At 41.2% G+C, this 19,880-nt stretch overlaps 1 protein-coding gene across 8 annotated transcripts in view; it reads left to right on the top strand.

The window, feature by feature from the left end:
- The window catches only part of AGAP1 (ArfGAP with GTPase domain, ankyrin repeat and PH domain 1), a 694,311-nt gene that overhangs the window by 349,973 nt on the left and 324,458 nt on the right, over nucleotides 1-19,880 (top strand). For all 8 annotated transcript variants that reach the window (XM_073306802.2, XM_073306800.2, XM_073306804.2 and 5 more), the window contains one exon: nucleotides 14,298-14,425. In XM_073306802.2, coding sequence (XP_073162903.1) covers nucleotides 14,298-14,425 — 128 coding nt within the window. The remainder of the gene's footprint in view (nucleotides 1-14,297; nucleotides 14,426-19,880) is intronic.

Here is a 19,880-nt window from a genome sequence, read left to right as displayed (position 1 = left end):
GTAACTCTGGTTCTTTGACATGTGTACTTCTCGACCCACGCTCCGTCTCCTCTGCCTCAGAGTCTCCTCTCATGAGCTTTCGATGCAAAACCAATGAGGAGTGTCAGGGCAGCGTCGACACATACAGCCAGAGCAAAGATCATGGTGGTGCCGCCGCATACAGCCAGGGGAGGGGTCACAGCCATGAAGCTCAAGCGCCACCCCTCTATGGGTACTACTAGGCACAAGTTTCTGCCTCTGCTGTGCTGGGCTCGCACACGTCTACCTGGAATACGCGTCTCCATCACGTCTCGAAGAACCACAGTTAGAGTACGTAACCATTTGATACCTTATGGGACACCTTTGAGATGCATATTATGAAAAGAGTGTGTTGGGGCAATGAGTGTGTCAGGCCTGATGTGAGTTACAATGCAGGGGGGGTCCCTCTGCCAGTTGGCCTTGAGGGACTTCTCGGGTCACAACCACTAAAAGAATTGTGGAACCATCAATGACTGTGTAGGTGACTTCTTAAAGTGTGTCTAGTATGCGTCTGTCTGCAGCTGTGTCTTTAGGTTAGACTTAGCTTTTGGCAATCCGTCTGTCAAAATGTTCTTGATGTCAGCCTCTTGAGAACTTATTTGTGGGCTTATCATTCTTCAGTAGGTGAGGTCAGTGTTGAATATCTTTAGCAAACCAAGATGTATGTGCTTTTTATCACTGGCAATGTCTCTACTATCCTTGATGATGTATCATAGAACCCTGGGGACCAGCTATGTTCAAATTCTTGAATTAGCAAATTCCAACTGTACATGCATCATCTGCACTGACTGGTGGTCGTGCCACTCTACCACAGCCAATGTTTACTATTGCCTCTACGTGCTCAGTGAGGTCTACAGTTTGATACACAGCTCTAGCTTCTTACTAATGGCCTCTGCAGATGCAATGGACAGAATCTTTGTCTACATTTCTTCTTCATGGATTTCTTGTGTTTGCGCCTCTTTGCCGTCATTTATGTTTGTGATTACTTTCACCAGCCATCTGCCTAGGTGGAGTCTTAAGAGTCCAAGTCTTGAGAGTCAGACCAATTATGCCACCATGATTGTGGCCATACCTCGTAAAGATGGTGATTCTTTGAGTGCTTGCTCATGTCGATTCCATTTTAGGTGTGTGCGCGTCCACATGTACAGTTGTTGGAGATTTCTGCCTTAGCTGTGGTACCCTCTGGGCTGACAAACTCATGCAGCAGTATATCAGGCGCCGCAAGCTCTCCACCCTCTCAGTTCCTTCTTACTCCCCATGACAGTTGGTTGGAGAGCCTTGCTTTGCATCGCAAGAGCACTGGTGCTTCCTTCATAGTCTTTTGAATAGACTTTGTTTTGCTGGTTGTTGTATGTCGTTCGTAGTAGCTATTTGATAGTGCTCAGTGAGTTAGTAGAGTGCCTGTGGGGACTTTGCCCTGAGGAGGGCATGCCCTGGTCTTCTGACTTCAAGTTGTGTCTGGCATGCAGCAGGCCGATGCTGATCAGTGATCCCCATGACAGTTGTCTCAAGTGTCTGTGAGAAAGCCACAGGAAAGACAGCTGTGGCGTCTGCAGAAACTTTCGCTCTCGGACCCAGAAGGAGTGAGATATTTGCTTGAGGGCCCTCCTGATGGGGGCAGCTCTTCGCCCCGTGTCAGAGCCCTCCACCATAGAACCCATGCCCAGTACATCGGCCTCAGTGCGCAGTGCACCTCCGGCATCGGACTCAGCCCAGCACTGCTTCCTTTTGCTGGTGCCCAGGAAGTGTCAGAAAAAGCGGAGTCACTCAGCACGGAATGACAGAGGGTTCACAGGCAAAGGACCTGTGTCAGGCCATACACCCACTGCAGGGCTTCATGGGGATGCTGCTGAGGTCAGACCTCCCAGCCCAGCTCAGGACTCACCCCCCACTCCAGGTAGGGAGTGAATCCATAGGCTCCCAGCCTATCGTGGGGCCTTCAGTGCCCGAAGCGGTCCCGGTGGCTATAGAGCAAAGCCGACCGGCTCTGCAGGGCCACGCCAGGTGGACGAAGCGACTCCGCCCCCGGCACCGAAGGGCAAGCCCACTGGGTTGCAACATTGACTGGCAGAGCTTCGCTGGACCACAGGCAGAGGTCCCTATCACCGTGGCCCCGGACCCTGGCATTCTCACTGGTTTTCAATCCCATAAACAAAACAAATTTGTATCCTAAAAAAGGAATGGTGCTACATACTTCATGGAGACTTAATAGCACTTCCATGCCATTGTTTTAGTTTTCATTATGTCAGGAGTATTAAATAAAACCAGCAATGATAAATCCAATTTATCAGAGAACTGATGGACAGGATCCCCTGGGAGAATAACATGAGGGGGAAAGGAGTCCAGGAGAGCTGGCTGTATTTTAAAGAGTCCTTATTGAGGTTACAGGGACAAACCATCCCAATGTGTAGAAAGAATAGTAAATATGGCAGGCGTCCAGCTTGGCTTAACAGTGAAATTCTTGCGGATCTTAAACACAAAAAAGAAGCTTACAAGAAGTGGAATATTGGACAAATGACCAGGGATGAGTCTAAAAATATTGCTCGGGCTTGCAGGAGTGAAATCAGGAAGGCCAAATCACACCTGGAGTTGCAGCTAGCAAGAAATGTTAAGAGTAACAAGAAGGGTTTCTTCAGGTATGTTAGCAACAAGAAGAAAGTCAAGGAAAGTGTGGACCCCTTACTGAATGAGGGAGGCAACCTAGTGACAGAGGATGTGGACAAAGCTAATGTACTCAATGCTTTTTTTTGCCTCCGTCTTCACGAACAAGGTCAGCTCCCAGACTCTTGCACTGGGCAGCACAGCATGGGGAGGAGGTAACCAGCCCTCTGTGGAGAAAGAAGTGGTTCGGGACTATTTAGAAAAGCTGGACGAGCACAAGTCCATGGGGCCGGATGCGCTGCATCCGAGAGTGCTAAAGGAGTTGGCGGCTGTGATTGCAGAGCCATTGGCCATTATTGTTGAAAACTCATGGCGATCGGGGGAGGTCCCTGACGACTGGAAAAAGGCTAATGTAATGTCCATCTTTAAAAAAAGGGAAGAAGGAGGATCCTGGGAACTACAGGCCAGTCAGCCTCACCTCAGTCCCCGGAAAAATCATGGAGCAGATCCTCAAGGAATCAATTCTGAAGCACTTAGAGGAAAGTGATTGGGAACAGTCAGCATGGATTCACCAAGGGCAAGTCATGCCTGACTAATCTAATTGCCTTCTATGACGAGATAACTGGCTCTGTGGGTGAGGGGAAAGCGGTGGATGTGTTGTTCCTTGATTTTAGCAAAGCTTTTGACACGGTCTCCCACAGTATTCTTGCCAGCAAGTTAAAGAGGTATGGGCTGGATGAATGGACTATAAGGTGGATAGAAAGCTGGCTAGATTGTCAGGCTCAACAGGTCGTGATCAATGGCTTGATGTCTAGTTGGCAGCCGATATGAAGCGGAGTGCCCCAGCGGTCGGTCCTGGGGCCAGTTTTGTTCAATATCTTCATAAATGATCTGGAGGATGGTGTGGATTGCACCCTCAGCAAGTTTGCAGATGACACTAAACTGGGAGGAGTGGTAGATATGCTGGAGGGTAGGGATAGGATACAGAGGGACCTAGACAAATTGGAGGATTGGGCCAAAAGAAATCTGATGAGTTTCAACAAGGACAAGTGCAGAGTCCTGCACTTAGGACGGAAGAATCCCATGCTCTGCTACAGAGTAGGGACCAAATGGCTAGGCAGCAGTTCTGCAGAAAAGAACCTAGGGGTTACAGTGGATGAGAAGCTGGATATGAGTCAACAGTGTACCCTTATTGCCAAGAAGTCCAATGACATTTTGGGATGTATAAGTAGGGGCATTGCCAGCAGATCGAGGGACGTGATTTTTCCCCTCTATTCGACATTGGTGAGGCCTCATCTGGAGTACTGTGTCCAGTTTTGGGCCCCACACTACAAGAAGGATGTTCCAGCAGAGGGGAACAAAAATGATTAGGGGACTGAAACACATGATTTATGAGGAGAGGCTGAGGGAACTAGGATTGATTAGTCTACGGAAGAGAAGGATGAGGGGGGATTTGATAGCTGCTTTCAACTACCTGAAAGGGGGTTCCAAAGAGGTTGGATCTAGATTGTTCTCAGTGGTAGCAGATGACAAAACAAGGAGTAATGGTCTCAAGTTGCAGTGGGGGAGGTTTAGGTTGGATGTTAGGAAAAATGTTTTCACTAGGAGGGTGGTGAAGCACTGGAATGCATTACCTAGGTAGGTGGTGGAATCTGCTTCCTTTGTGGTTTTTCAGGTGAGGCTTGACAAAGCCTTGGTTGAGACGATTTAGTTGGGGATTGGCCCTTCTTTGAGCAGGGGGTTGGACTAGATGACCTCCTGAGATCCCTTCAAACCCTGATATTATATGATTTTATGAATTAGTGCATTTTGGAAAAGATAGCCATAATAGTTAAATGTGGGGGACCTTGCTGACATGCATAGGCCCATCCCAGGATGTACCTTTTACTTTTTAACAAATTTATGGGTACAGTGAAAGTTTTGTTCACCCCAGACTAGGCAAGATTTCACTTCACTGGTCTACTGTGTGGTTTAGAGGTATCCTTGTACTCCAGGTTTAAAGAGCTAGAGCTAGATCTCTCTCTTACCTTGTGTGTTGGACTTTTTACACAAGTATTTTTCCCTCAGGAGTCCGACTTTCTTTACTTGAATAAAGCTGTACTAATGAGATTTTGGAGTCATCGCTGCTCCTGCCAAAGAAGTTTAATATTGCACAAGAAGTTGACACATGAACAGCCCTATGAACCAAGAAAAGACAGCTCTCTCTCAATCCAGTTACTCTAGCAACACTGTTTCTAATGACAGTTAGCTCAAATATTGAGCACAGTGAGGAGTTGGTTCATAATGGAAACATAGACCTTGGTTTTAGGGAGAAGAGCTAACCTAGTGTTCCTCCCTAATGTGAATTCAGACCTCGGCTAGTCAGCCTACCTTCCTTTATGTCTGCACCCTTGAGAGCGAAGCAGGAGTGCTTTGTTTTGTTTTTTAAAACTGGGGTAACTTTTGCTTCAACTATGGTTAACTCTTCTGTGTGCGTGTGTATTGGAGTGGAGGTGGAAAGAAAAAAACAATTTGCTTAAATACAAAAACGGTGTCCTGGATTTAAAACACAATGTTCATGTTGAAAAGTAGAATTTTTTTCTTTGTCCAAATTTCAGACTACTCTGCTACTCTTTTCCTGGATGGTACTACTTTGATTCAAATGTTGAAGATTTTATAAAAAAAAAAAAGCAAAAGACTGTTATCTTCCATGGTCCACTATATCGGTGGTTAGTAGGGGATGCATATCAACTGAATGATTTCACGAACAAAACAGTTCTGTTAAGATGAAAGTTTTGAGGGGTAGGAAGATTAAATTCGTTTTTGTAACTTAGGTCAAGCATGAAAAAAGAGGCATTCAAATAAGGACTTCTTGTAAAAATTTGCTCATTTACCAAAAACTTTACATGCCTTAATTTAGCAAGCCCTTAAAATTAAATCTGTTGTGTGCCTGTTTATGAAAGTGACATCTTAATTTAGAAGGAGTTCATATGAATCGCCTCTTTCGAACACACTCTTTGTTAAACGTTTAACTGAGTCGGGTGTTAGTTTTATGCTACCTTTATGGATTTTATTATTTTGACTGACTCCTGTACTATGGCCATTTTTTGTTTTATAAATAAAACATGTAATCTGGATTGTTGTTTTTTTAAAGTTAGCAAAAATTAGATTTTTTTATAGGTTTATATCTCTATAGATCATATGGCTCACAGTAAAACCATTCTGAAGTCAAGATAATCTTGTATATAAGCAATGAGAACGTAATTTTCTTTAAAATAAGGATACTCTCAATATCTTTCCTACTTTGGAAATCTATTTTATAAAGATTATGCCAGTATTATAAGCTTCAGTTTTTCATTTTTGCAAAAATCCATCAGCAGAGCTTTTATTCAGATTCACAAATACCAAGATTAGCTTTGTGGACAGAGCAGACCCTGGAAATATGCAATTAACTTTATTTTCCTTTTAACACAAAATAAATAGGTTTTATTTCTGCTATATTATACATACATACATACCATATGAATTAAGAAGTCATGGTTAGCATTCAGATTTAGTCATTTTCTTTTGATGAATCTTGTATTGCAAATGAGAGAGGTACTCCAGTTTAAAGCTAAGCTTTCCAGCAAAGGGAGTCTGGTTTTACCTTAATTAGAGACAGATAAAACCACATGTGCCTCGCACACATCATGAGTCCTAGATATGGCTGCAATAAAGCATAAAATGTATGGTTAATGTCATGATAGTGTCACTGTAGTTATGTTTTAGAAGGCCATCCAGTACTCTAAACCCCTATTTTCAGTCATTCCTAGCTATCAGACATGAACTTTCTGGTTGAATGTTTCATGTTTAGAGCCAAATCCTAGTTCGCTCTTTGGATTCAGTGGAACTGGGGTCTGGCCTTTGAGGCTGAGCCCTGAGATTTAACCCAGGTGATTGGTTACATGTGTTTGTGTATGCAGATGATGAGGCATGGATATATTTATGTTCCATTTTAAATATTTTTTTCCAGTATTAAGATGTCTCATCCTCATACGGTCACTTTACTCAGTCATGAAGAAAATATAATAAAGAAGTAGAAAACCTGTGGAATGCACCAGCACAGTATGTTAAGATACTTTCCAGTTAAGATTCTGTTGTATTTAAGTTATAACCTAAACAGATTTCACCCTGCCACACATCCAGCTAACTTTACTTTTCCCCTTCCCACCCTCTAAACAACTGCCCCTCAACTAAGGAGGGCAGCAGGAGGAGTTCAGCTGATCTGTGGGGGTTTTAAGTGCCTGTCATTTTAAATTTTAATTAATTTTTCATTTCTTCTGATAGGCAAGGCTTGGATTCAATTCTCCTTTCGCAAGGTAGCTTTTGAAGGAGTTGGCAGTTCAGCTATTACCTCACAGATTAACTGTCATTTGTTTCATGTGTGTCAAACTTTGGAGGGTCATGGTGTTTCTTTAGGTCCTTCTAAGGCTCTTATCACCACAGTATTCAAGGGCAGGTAGCCCAGACCATCCAAAATGCTAATTGAATATTGAATATGTGATCTAATTAAGGGGTGACAGCTACATAAGTGTAATGAAAGAAGCCAAGAGCATTTGCTGTCTGAGATGAGATCAGGTTGTATAATTTTGAATGGAGGAGAATTGTTTCAGGAGGAATTGGCAACTTTGGGGAGATATCAGACTTGTTGCCAGAATGGGAGAGGATTCAGGAATCTTTGCTGGCTGGGAACGGGGTTTCAGTTAAGGGCAGATCAATTTCTCCCTCTAACAAAGGATAAAACTAAGCAATTCAGTGCTTAAAAAGTACATTAAATTTGAGAATTTATAGATATAAGAAGTTGTCGTGATAGTGTTCCCACAACAACGTTGCCTTGGTTACATTGAACAAATGAGTATGTAGTATTTTTGATGACTGTTCATTCTGTTGAGTGTATTTTTGAGTTTGAATATAGTCTCCAGCCACACTATGGATATCTCTCTTGCCATTTGTAGTTATATACCAATCTGAGTGTTTCTAATACAGTTATTTTCATTATTTAGTCTTTGCTTGGATTTTCAGTCTTCAGATGCTGCCTCACATTGTGATTGAAGGCAAGGTTTTTGTGGGTAGAGTCCTGCCTGGATACAAAATTTGTATCCAAATCCAATCCACAAACATGGTCCACGGATATCCGCATCTGTGGATATAAAGCGGATATCCACAGATTTGCAGGGCTCTATTTGTGGGACACTCTGCTTGTGACACCGTAAGCAGCACAGAGTAATACAGGGAGCTGGTAGACATGGATGCTGCCATCCCGACCTTTTCTAGGATACAAGTTTAAAAAGGCTGAGGTGGGAATAGCCATGTGAATCCCAAAAGTACATTCTCTACTCAAATAGCGCTAAAAAGTGATCAAAGAAGCCTGTCTCCTCTTATATCCGCTTGTATTAACTTAGATGGTTTGAAATACACCCCTTCTGTTTTTCACAAAGACTTTCCTCAGAGCAACTGTGGGAAAAGACAGGTCATAATAGGCCATCCAAATTCTAGCATAGGATTGTGACCCTGATATCAGTGTTGTGATCAGATAAAGGAAAAGCACACACACCACCCTTCTTCTTCAGAGCAACTAACTTGGGTGAACCTGACTGTAGTAAATGTTCAGACAGATGAGAGCTTGGAGGAAATATTTCTCTTTGAAAGTCCAGAAAAGTTTCCCCTGACTTCTGGGACTTTTGTATCCTTGTGTTAGGCTGTTGCCTCAAAAAATTAGAAGCTTCTAGGAAAAAGTCTGGTTTCTAGGTCTCGCTGGTGTTTTTGAAATGTGTGTGAAACAATGTACTGTGTGTTAGTGGGTAGACCTAAGGAGAAAACAGCTCTTGTACCAACTGCTTGTCTCTGCTATTCTACTACATAGTATGGTCTTTGCTTTTGAGTAAGAATATTTTACCTGTTGTGGGAAATACTTAGGGCAATATCAGCCCTTGAGGAAAAATAGGTCAGATATATTCAATATTGTGACGGTGATCAAGTAGTTGGTTCAAATAACAGTTTATAAGTGGAGAGGGTAAAATTGTTCCCTGTGATAGTTTAAATAATCAGCAGTTTGTTGTGGATTGCTTTGTGGTTTCCTTTCATGGTAATTTGGAAAGAGAGCACAGGGCCAACATTTTAAATGTGCATGCCTATGTTTATCCTGTAAGTGGTAACTCCTCAGTTCCAATTTCAGGAAAGAAGCAAATATTTTCCTTAATTGGTAAAGTGTCTAGGGTGAGACAGAAAAAAGAACTTTTGCAAGGAAGGTGGCCTTTATTTATCTGTGAGATTTTTAATTCAATTTTTGGTCTTAATATTGGCCTTTAACATGTATAGTGAAGATCTGACCTTTGCTTTGCTCTCTGCATTCACATAATGATTTTTAAAATATTCTAATATATGACTTCCATGATGCCAGATCAATAAACCAATAGTTCTGAAATGACAGAGTATTACTATATTCCTCTGTAATTTAAGCATGATTAGCTGATGAAGGTTATGATCAATATGCTAGAAGAAGATAAATTAATTGATATCCTTTCAGGATGATAAGAGGCTTATTGCAGGTGGGATGTAACTAATGAAGCTGCTTCTTCATATATATATGAGCCATTTTTAATACAATATATTCTCACTAAATCATGGTTCTGCCATCATTCATTTATATGAAAAACATAAGCTGCAGACCAGTTCCTTATTAAAATTACATTCATCTGAAAAGAAATTGTATGCATACACAATATCTAAACTAAACAATATCTCTGTCTACATTATAATGTACTGGGAAAAATCATCTGCTCATTTACATAAATATTTTTATACTATGTAAACAAGAAAGAGATTGAATACTGCTGAATTTAATTATATCAGACTTCTAATTTCTTATAGCAGCCTCAACAATGGTTGCAGTAATTCCAGTTTAGTTACAGTTACTGGTGTGGGCAGAGCTAATGGACTACAGACTCCTTTGCAAGTTTTCTTCCAGAATTCCTGCAGATTCTAGGACAAAGTTCATAAAACAAGTTTCCCAGTTTCATTTAGAGAAATTAATTTAGATCTTAGCCTGATCAGCTTTCAGAGTGTGCGCAAACTGAATGGTATTTGAAATTAACTTTTGTACTAACAGACAAAAAACTTAGTTAGGGTGGCAACTGTGTACAACAAGAGCTATTACGATTAAAAACAGAAGACCCACCTGTATTTTTTCAAGTATGGAAATGAACAAATTAAGTGAAGGCAGCTAAATGTTCATGTACAGTTCATACAGTCTTTTTTTAAATAAGTGTGTGTATAAAATACTACACTGTATATTAAAAAAAATAACTTTGTCTGCCCTTATATTCTTGCCTCACCTTACCCTGTAGACCAATAATTTTGTTATATTCACCCACCCTGCCTCGTATACCATTTCGAGTCTCAATACTCATTACCTTGTCTGGGGCATAAAAATCCCTCAAACTGTGAACCAGCAAATAGATATGGCCTATAGACAATCCTCCATTTCCCACACTCTTTATCAGCAAGGCAAACCAAAACAAACATAGTCCAACCCTTTTCTGTTCAGAATACGGCTCACCGTAGCCAAGAGACCCCCAATAAGTTCCATCCTATTCCTCAGATATGGTCCAATATCACCTTTCCCCAACACATAATTCCACAATGAGGCAGGAAAAACTAATCTACTTTTTCTAACCTCCACATATGCACCGGAAATCCCATTATGCCAAACAGTATATTTTACATTCCCAGGGAGCTGCAAACCTTGAGGCTAGCCTATCCATCAAACCATAGAGGAGAGAAAGGAGTCAACATGTCTTTTAGAATGTATTGCATTTTCATTTGCAGTTTATGATTTCAAAAGTGTCTAAAACTGGTGTCGTGTGTGTAACCCTGTTTGATCAATGGCAGGTGCCTGTGTGTGTGTAAGATGTGCTATTTTTACATGTGTATGTTGTTTGAATGCTTGAAGTATGACTGTACTTGAATATTTGTTTACCTTCCCTTTAACTGTTCGTTTCCTTACTTTAAAAAAGCTAGAACATTCCTCACCACACATACCTAGTAATAATCTTAATTTACACTTAATAAAGTTTGTTTGCTTTTTTTAAAAATTGCAGGGCCAGCTTAGAACATGCGTGCTCCAAAGGTTCTCACCACTCCCCAGGGTCTCTGGTTCTTTGCCCTTCAGCATTTTGTAGCACATTGTTTCCCAGGCCCCCAGCTTTCTGCCATGTGGAGCTTAGAAGTGAGCCATAGCATTCCCTTTTGTAGCTTGTATGGATTCAGAAGGAACCCATTTTGACATGTAGGCTTCCAAAAGTGTACATGCCTGAAAAATAAAAAGCTAGTTTTCGTAAACAGTAGAGTTAGGGCCCTACCAAATTCACGGCTATGGAAAACACGTCCCGGACCGTGAAATCTGGTCTCCCTCCATGAAATCTGGTCTTTTGTGTGCTTTTACCTTATACTGTACAGATTTCACAGGGGAGACCGGGGTTTCTCAAATTGGGGGTCCTGACCCAAAAGGAAGTTGCGGGGTGTGGTCACAAGGTTATTTTAAGGGGATCACAGTATTACCACCCTTATTTATGCACTGCCTTCAGAGCTGGATGGCGTGCTTCTAGACTTAGCAGTCACAACTCCGTGGACTCTTCCCTTCAGGCCAGACTTGACCTCGCAGGATCAAGGGAGGCTCATCCATCCGAACCTCTCAGGCCTACATCTGACAGCATGGCTGTTGTGTGGTTGAATCCAGAGGAGGAGACATGCTCTGAGCATGTGCAGCAGGTCTTGCTAGGTAGTAGAAAACCCTCTATCTGGGCAACCTACCTGGCCAAATGGCAACACTTCTCATGTTGGGCAGTCGAGTGAAGCCTTTCTCTGACACAGGTATCATTGCAGTCTGTCCTAGAGTTCCTCCTCCATCTAAAGCTCCAAGGCCTATCACTGTCCTCCAGAAAGGTCCATTTGGCGGCAGTTTCAGTGTTCCATCCCCCAAACCATGGCAGGTCAGTCTTTGCACAGGAAATCACAGGCAGATTCATCAAAGGGCTGGAAAGGCTCTATCCACAGGTTTGTGACCCATCCCAACTGGTTCTGTCTAGTCTCTCTGGGCCACCCATCAAGCCTTTGGCATTATGGCTGTTCTGCTACTCTCCTGGAAGGGTGCTTTCCTTGAGGTGATCACTTCAGCAAGAAGGGTTTCTGAGCTTCAGACTTTAACCTGTGAACTTCCTTATACCATCTTCTTCAAGGACGAGGTCCGGCTGTGTCCCCACCCAGCTTTTTTTGCCTAAGGTGGTGTTGCAATTTCAACCAGGATATCTTTCTACCAGTCTTCTGCCTGAAACCGCACAAGTCAGAAGAGGAATGGTTTCTGCATTCTCTGGACGTAAGAAGGGCCCTAGCCTTTTATATTGACAGGACAAGATTTCGCAAATCAATGCAGCTTTTTGTTGTGATAGCGGACAGGATGAAAGGCCTTCTGGTGTTGGCTCAAAGGATCTCTTCCTAAATCACCGACTGTATCCAAGCCTGCTATGAGCAAGCAGGGATCCTGCCTCCGGCCATTGTGAAGGCTCATTCCACAAGAACGCCGGCATCCTCAGGGTCACATATTCTGATACAGGGCCGCGATTTGGTTGTCGGTGCATATGTTTGCATCGCACTTCTTGGGCATCCATTTAGCCATGGCGTTCTACCTACAAAGAACAAAACTATGTAAAAAATCGTCTAGACTATTTATATCTTTCTCAGAATTGATGAGACGGGAAGCAATCCCCTCCCAAAGGCTTTACAGGTGGATGTCAGAGTGCATTCTCCTGTTATGAGTTGACAAACGCTCCTCTGCTGTGATATTATACTAGAGCACAGGCCTCCTTGCTGCAAGTTGATCCTACTGTCAGTTGCATTCGCTTGAAGAAGAAAGCATAGTTACTTACCTTGTATATTAACTGGAGTTCTTCAAAAAATTTGGTTGCTATATATTTTCCACTATCTCTTCCCCTCTGCTTTGGATCTTGGATACAATTCATTGTAGAGAAAGAACTGGAGTGGCATACAAGGAGGAGATGGGGGCAGGCATAGAGCAATGAACACTGCTAGCAAAAAAGTCTTCTGGTCTCAGGTGCATGGAGCGCATGTGCACACACAGTTGAGTACCGACCACACATCTTGAAAAATTCAGTTATGGTACATCGTAAATAACTGCTCGTTATGTGTCTGACCTCATTTGGGTTTTTTGGAAGTTCTAAGTCTCTTTCTCACTCTCCCTTCCACCTCTCCTCCCATTTTGACACAGTAGCTAGTGATCATTCCAACTGACTAACCTTTTGTAATAGTTTAAAATGAATATTTATTTAATATAGTAATGCAGGGGTTCCAAAATTTTGGTTCCTGGCCACAGGTGGTGGTTTTCAGGGAGCTGACTGGCCAACGTGGCCTAATTCTTGATCCCCAAGTTTCATTCAAGTTCGTAGGAGCTCTAGATTTTTTGCACCTATGAAAATCAGGGCAACAGTGGTTTCTCCTTTTCCTTTCCTTAATTCCAGCTGAAAAACCAAATAAATAGAAACTGTGTTTTCACTTTACTCAGAATCACTCCCCATTCTTCCCTTCCCTTCCCCATATAGGAAGAAATATTAACCTCTTCACAACATATGTGAGGTTATAGTTCATTATGGAGCAGTTTCTGTAGCTATATTCTGTAACAATTTGTCCTTTAATCCCCTCTTTCAAATGAAATAATTTAGTTACCATAGGAAATAAACAGGAAAAGGTGAAATTACATAAGATAACATGACATAGTTAGTGGTATATGGTGGCCCTGTTTTAAAACTGGTTTAATAAACAGGAGTGATACTGTGTTTTATTATGTAAATATTGTTTATACAGTGAGCATCTCATGTTTTCAGGTATTAACAGTGAATTTTCGAGAATTCTGTGCTGTTTAGGGTTGCACATATAGTAGAAATTTCCATACCCATTATCAATTAGTAACCCTGCACCAGTGTGTTATAAGCATAACAAAGGTGTTTTTACCAGGATTCTTTAAGGGTTTGTCTCCACGTGATGGGTTCCTGTGTAATTGTTCCTGAATAACTCCATGTGTGGACGCTCTTGTTACAGAACAAGAGTGCCTTGTTTGTGTTTAGCAGAATGGAGTAGGGCACTCTTGTTTCAGAGTAAGAGTGTAAACTCGTGGAATTATTCAGGAATAGCTATTGCACTTTAAATTTACACCCTACCTTTGTCTGTTTACTTGCAAGTGTAGACAAGCCAAAACCATACTCAGTGCAGCTAGCATGCGCTAACATTTCCTTTGTTATAAGAACCCTTGAAGCACTACCCATTTTCAGAAATGGGTAAGAATTTCTAGTTTCCCTTATGTTTTAGATGAATGAAGCTGACTTTCAAATATCCATTGACTGAAATAAATGCAGAGGGATACAATGATGAGCACACCACAGAAAAACAAAATAATAAAGTCTGCCAGCTTAGATTTTTTTGAAGTAATAGCTTTGATTTTAGGACCTCAGACCTTGAAGATTAGTAGTTTAGAATTGTTTCCTGCCTGTGTTCTTGTCTGTGTTCTGTACACGTTTGAATTGTGATACCTTGAAGCCTACACTTTTGCTTAATCATTTACATGATTATCTCTTTTTTTGTTTTTGTTTCAGTTGCCCAGAAGATTGTGGCAACAAGGAAGAAACAGCAGCTTTCAATAGGCCCCTGCAAATCTTTACCAAACTCTCCAAGTCACTCGTCTGTGTGTTCTGCCCAGGTTTCTGCTGTACATATCAGCCAGGTACAGAATGGAATGCTTGCATTGAAAAGAAAATGATAGAATGTCAGAGTGCATTTAAAGCCATTACTTTTTTTGCTGCTTTGTCAGCAGTTAGATTTTTCTAAAAGCTTACTGCGATCTCTAGTATAAAACAGTGTGTTCGTAATTGGCTCGACTTTGCTTTAAGTAACTGCTGTGACAAAACATTTTTATTGGGAATTGGCTTTAAAACAATTCTTGGTCATGCTGGTTATGTTCTCCAGCCTGCTGGTATGAGTGGAGGGATTGTTATAGTCACAAGATTTGCTGTTCTGCTTTTTTAATTAGCTTACAGTGCTTTGGTCATTGCCCTGGTTTAATCATACACTGAACAGTAGTTGGTACATTTCAACAGTTAACACACTTCAGTCTCAAATTTGGCACCACCATTCAATTTTATTACCCATTTCCCCAGTGCTCAATTGAAACCATACACCTTTAGTGACATTACTGTGAATGTTTGCTGAATTATTTACATTGCAGTAAATTGTTTGACGGCCAGAAAGTACGAGGTAAAAAATTAAACTGCTGCCTTCTATGCTGAAATACATTACTAATTTGCAATCAATGTTATAATGTATACAAACTGGATACCTGCATAACATTTAATGCTCGTAACAGTCCCATACTTTGTATGCTAGTGTATCTTTCCCTAGTATCTAAATTTAATTTTCCAAAAAGTGTACATTATAATCTTTCTTGTACTTACTGTGTCTGATATTTTGAAAGATCTTAAAATAGATTGTGAACATAGTGCAACATTGTCTTACAATATTTATTATTGTAATATCTTGTTTGGTGCCATTTTGAATGAAAATTCCATTCTGTTGAAATATTTAGGAACATTAGGAATAGGCAAGTTTAATTGTTTCCTTGCTTTTTTCAGCTTAACACAACACTATTCAATGTTGATACAAGTATGAAAGGCAAGAGAAAAATAAATTAAAAATTATGAGATATTTAAGAACAGTATCATAATATTCATAATATTTCTGCAGTATTTACTGCTTCTTTCTAACTTTGTTTTTTTCTTTTTCTTTTTTTTCTAATCATTTTGAAAGGTGGAGAATAAATACTTCTCAAAAGGTGTATGTTTCATTGGATTCCACTCATGTCCATCCACCTAATGTGAGATTATGTGAGAGCTGCCATTGGGCTCATATTTTGAACCTTTCGAGGCCCCACAGTTGTGCCTCTGTCTCATTTTCTCTCTCTCCCTCCCACACCAGTCAGGTATCCATGTTGCCTGGTCACTTCCTCTTTTGCTGCCATTAGCAGTGTCAGATGCTGTCCTGGCTCAGCGATGGGATTCAGTTCATAAAATGTTTTCGGCCACTGTAGCCGTTGACAGAGCCTTTCGTTAATCCCCATTAATGAAATGCCATGACTAAATATTTTTCATTTTTGTTGGACACATCAGCTGTCTTTTCACCAGGATATTTTCAGACTGGTTTTTTATGGAGCTTCATTGTGTGCCTGTGACAGGGCATGTATATGCTGCTCTCCTTTGCCCCAGTATCCGCAGCTGGTGGAAGAAATGGTAAAGCAACTCCCTACTAAGAGGGAGAAGCCCTGCCACACCCCAAAGGCTGCCTGCAAGATATATAGAGAGGAGCAGGCACCTGGACCTTATTGGGGGAAGATTGTAGTTGAGTGAGTTTGTTTATCTAGAAAATGTCTAGGACTGGGCTTGGTAAGTATCTGGCTCAAATTCCACTGTCAAATACATTTGCAGTGCCCTTAAATTGTCCTTTGGGCTGGTTACTGAAGGTCTGGTAGCATCCTCATTGCAGCCTAGGTCTTGCAGAGTCAGTGGAGAAAAAGCCATTTCCTTGACAATACTCTGGATGTGTGGTGGTCACTGGCTGTGGCTGAAACTGGCTGGACTTTTGTGGTGTGGTGGTTTCAGGCTGTAAACTGTGACAGGTTGGCAAAGGCAACATTTTGCTTATAAACTACAAACCCTTTAGGCAAAGGACATACATTGATCTGTGGAAGTGGGCTTACCCTCCCACCCTCCAAAGAATATACTCAAACTCTACTGTCTCAATAATAGAAGATGCAGGAAACTGAATTTGTCCTGGCAAAGAATATCCCCAAATCCATGCTATCAAAAGAATTATGTATTATTTTATTCCAAATACTTCCAGGTGCTTTAAAACCCAGGAAGACTTTGTTCTATGTTAGATCTAGAGAATACATTAACTGTCTGCTAGGGAAGAATTAACAATTGAGTTGCGGGGTCACCATATTTCTTCTAGACGCTACAGAGGAAGACAACTAGCTACATGCACGCTTCTCAGATAGGAGAGTCTCAATTTCATGATATTGTAACATTGCTGCCAATACCGTTCTGGCCTGGCATCTGCATTGCTTGTTATGAAGTACTTAGTGATAGCAACTTACCTGCACAAGATGTCTAGTGAATACGTTGTACTATTTGAATAATCCGTCACCCTGGAATGGATACAAGGATCAACCCAGCCACTGTTGGGATGCTGGTGTCACTGTAGTTCAAAGTAAATTGTCGGACCCCACAGCTAGTCACCAGAAGACACGTGGGAGTATACAGGAGCTGTGACTGGAGTCTGGGAGCTTTGACTTGACTTGTCCTTTCTTCCCAAATACAGTATGAGAAAAAGGGTTTGTCTTTGACACCAGCAGGCATTGGCAAGTATCATGTTACAAATTTTGGGTGGCTTGATGGTCATAGATGTATTGGCAGTGTCCATGGCATGTCTGTATGTGAGGCAGTCTTACTGTATCTTGGTTATTGGTAATCTCAAGGTACATGGTCAAATTACATCAAGGAGGTGGGTTGATATATGAGCTTTTTTGATTTGATCGCAGTTCAGGGACAATATTCAGTTTAGGTTTGGAATTCCAGATTCTTCAAACTCAAACTGGGAAAAGCAGCTGAATGGTGATTCAGTTGAGGAGCCCACGCAGAGGGTCCATCATACTTGGGGCACTCAGTTTCTCCAAGTGTAAAGTCTTTACGTAAATATCCTAGAAATCAGAGTATTTTTAGATTCACCAAGGACCTTCAGGGGCTTAGTACAATATTCTGAAAATTTGGTGGCCTGATCAAACCAGACAATCAGATTACCATGTTTCCAGTGAATAAAGGAGAACATCATACTATATATTCTGAAGCCTTTCCATTGTGGGTGTGGGCTCTGTCCCACAAGGCATTCCTGGTGGCCCCTTTCCTGCCAAGGAAGGAAAGTGTAACTGCAGATGAAGCAGCCAGGAATGGACCTGAGTGAATGGCCCCTTAACTGGGGATTAGTAGTGTATTAAATCTTTTATCACATGTAATTGACCTGAACAAACAGCTTCTAGTATCTACTAAAAGCATCAGGAAAAGATCTCTTCCTGCATGCACTGGAAATGCCATCTTCATATGGAAGTAAAACTGCCTATGCCTTCCCATCAATATCTCCAGCATCAGCAGTTCCTAACCCGTCTTGGGAGAGACAAAGGTTCAGTTGATCTTATTAACCCCATGTTTGCCAACGCAGATACAGTTCTCAATCTTGTTAGAGATGGCCATAAGGAAACTCATCATCTTTTGGGGCTGGCTGAAATTGATGACTCAGAACAGGGCACTGCTCAATAGCAGAGCTGACAATTTCTCTCCCTATCCTCATGGCTCTGGGGGAGGATAATGATCCAAATAAATGGCCCTTTGGGCAGGTGTTTCAGAGCCATCTGGCTTCTTGAAAGGATCCTAAAGAAGAAGATTAAAAGTTGAAAAGGTTAGCTTTCCAGTGTGTAAAGGCCCGTGTGGAAACTATTGGACAAAATTTTCATTTGTCTGAATAGCTTAAAGACAAATATCTTCATTGTTCGTTTGATAATTGTTTTTGGCTGCAATGAATGTGTCAAAGTTAGACCAGTTTTTCTGTTGGGTTTGTACAGAACGTGAGGCACTTCATTAACCACCCACAGCAGTAGGGTCATTTAAGTCTTAACCAGTCTGATCTTGAGCCACTGTTGGCTCAGATTTATTATGCGGAAGGTTATCTTCCAGATGCATGACTTCATTATATGGTATGAGACTTCGGTGACACATATCTTATATTCTGTGAAGAATAGCCATTCATACAGATGTGTCCTAAATTCCTTCCATAGCTGGTGGTTGCAGTACACTTCAATGAACCTGTTGTCCTTGCAGATATTTATCTTATGCCTGCATGCTCATCCCAGCAAGTTACTACTCCACAATCTTGATGTGAAAAGGTCCCTAGGTTTTATCTGGAGCAAACAGGAGGCCTTAAAATGCCACCCAGCTTTTTGTTTCATTTGACAATGCATTAGGTTTTGATGTTACCAAGCATATCTTTTCAAAGTATATCTGATTGTATTTTTTATTGTTACTGTCTGGGAGGCCTGCAGCTTGAAAATCATGTCAAGGCTCATTCCATTCTGGGCAAGTCAGCTTTACCTACTAACCTCTGAACTAAGTAGCCACACAGGCTTACACTTACTTCCCAAGTGTTTTCTTAGAATCTAGGCAAGAATCCAGGGTTAAATTATCAGTGTTGGAGCCCAAGCTCCAACTCTGTCTGGAGTTCTGTTCGCTATGTCCTTATTCTATTGAAATGAGTCCATCTTTTGTACTTTCTAGATGATACTGTAATCTTATCATTGCTGCTTATGTTGTAATTTAGTCCTCATAAATTTAAAGAAAAATTTCACTGCTTTCATAGTTCAAGGTATTTCATTGTGGTTGGGTTTTTTTTTTTGTGCTGATTACAGATTATTTTAGCTTTTGTTCTATGTTTTATTTGAAAGTCCTCCTTTGTGACTTTGTCTGCAAGAGAGAAAATCCAACGGGATTAGTTATCTTTGAAGAAAAGAAATTACCTACAGTTCTTGTTGTCTGAAGAAGCATATCTCCATGGAGTAGCACTCACTCAGCTCCATTTAGAAACGCCTCTGCTTAGTTGGGTGGTTTCTATAACATTTTGTTATATATAAATTTTACATTTCAGATTTTTTGGATGGATTGCTGCTCATTTTTGAAAGAATTGACTTTAGTATGCAAGGCTCAGTGTAGGAACATGAGTGGGGTGAGCATAAAATGCGTCTCTTGAGGTCTCTAAACTTAACTTGGAATCCGTACCTGCTCTCTGGCTGAAAGCAAGACCTTAGAGTGTTTCTGCATATAACCAGGGGCGAATGTGGCTCCAAGTGTCTACCAAACTTGAAGTGGGAAAATCAAGCTTTTATTTTTAATATGTCTTGAAAAATGTATTGCTTTACAATATACTGAAACAAGTTTTTAAATGAATTTGTCACATTGTGGAAGATGAAAATGTATCTACCTTAGCAGCAGAAACATCATATTTTTCTCTGAGGTGAATGGAAATGGCATTTTTTAAAAAAAGTTTAACAGTGCTATCAAGTGCTCCTAGGATAGGTATCACTA

The sequence above is a fragment of the Lepidochelys kempii genome, chromosome 11 (assembly GCF_965140285.1).
Source record: "Lepidochelys kempii isolate rLepKem1 chromosome 11, rLepKem1.hap1, whole genome shotgun sequence".
Taxonomy (NCBI): domain Eukaryota; kingdom Metazoa; phylum Chordata; order Testudines; family Cheloniidae; genus Lepidochelys; species Lepidochelys kempii.
Note: the sequence above shows the minus strand (reverse complement) of the source record. Positions and strands in the feature narration are given on the sequence as shown.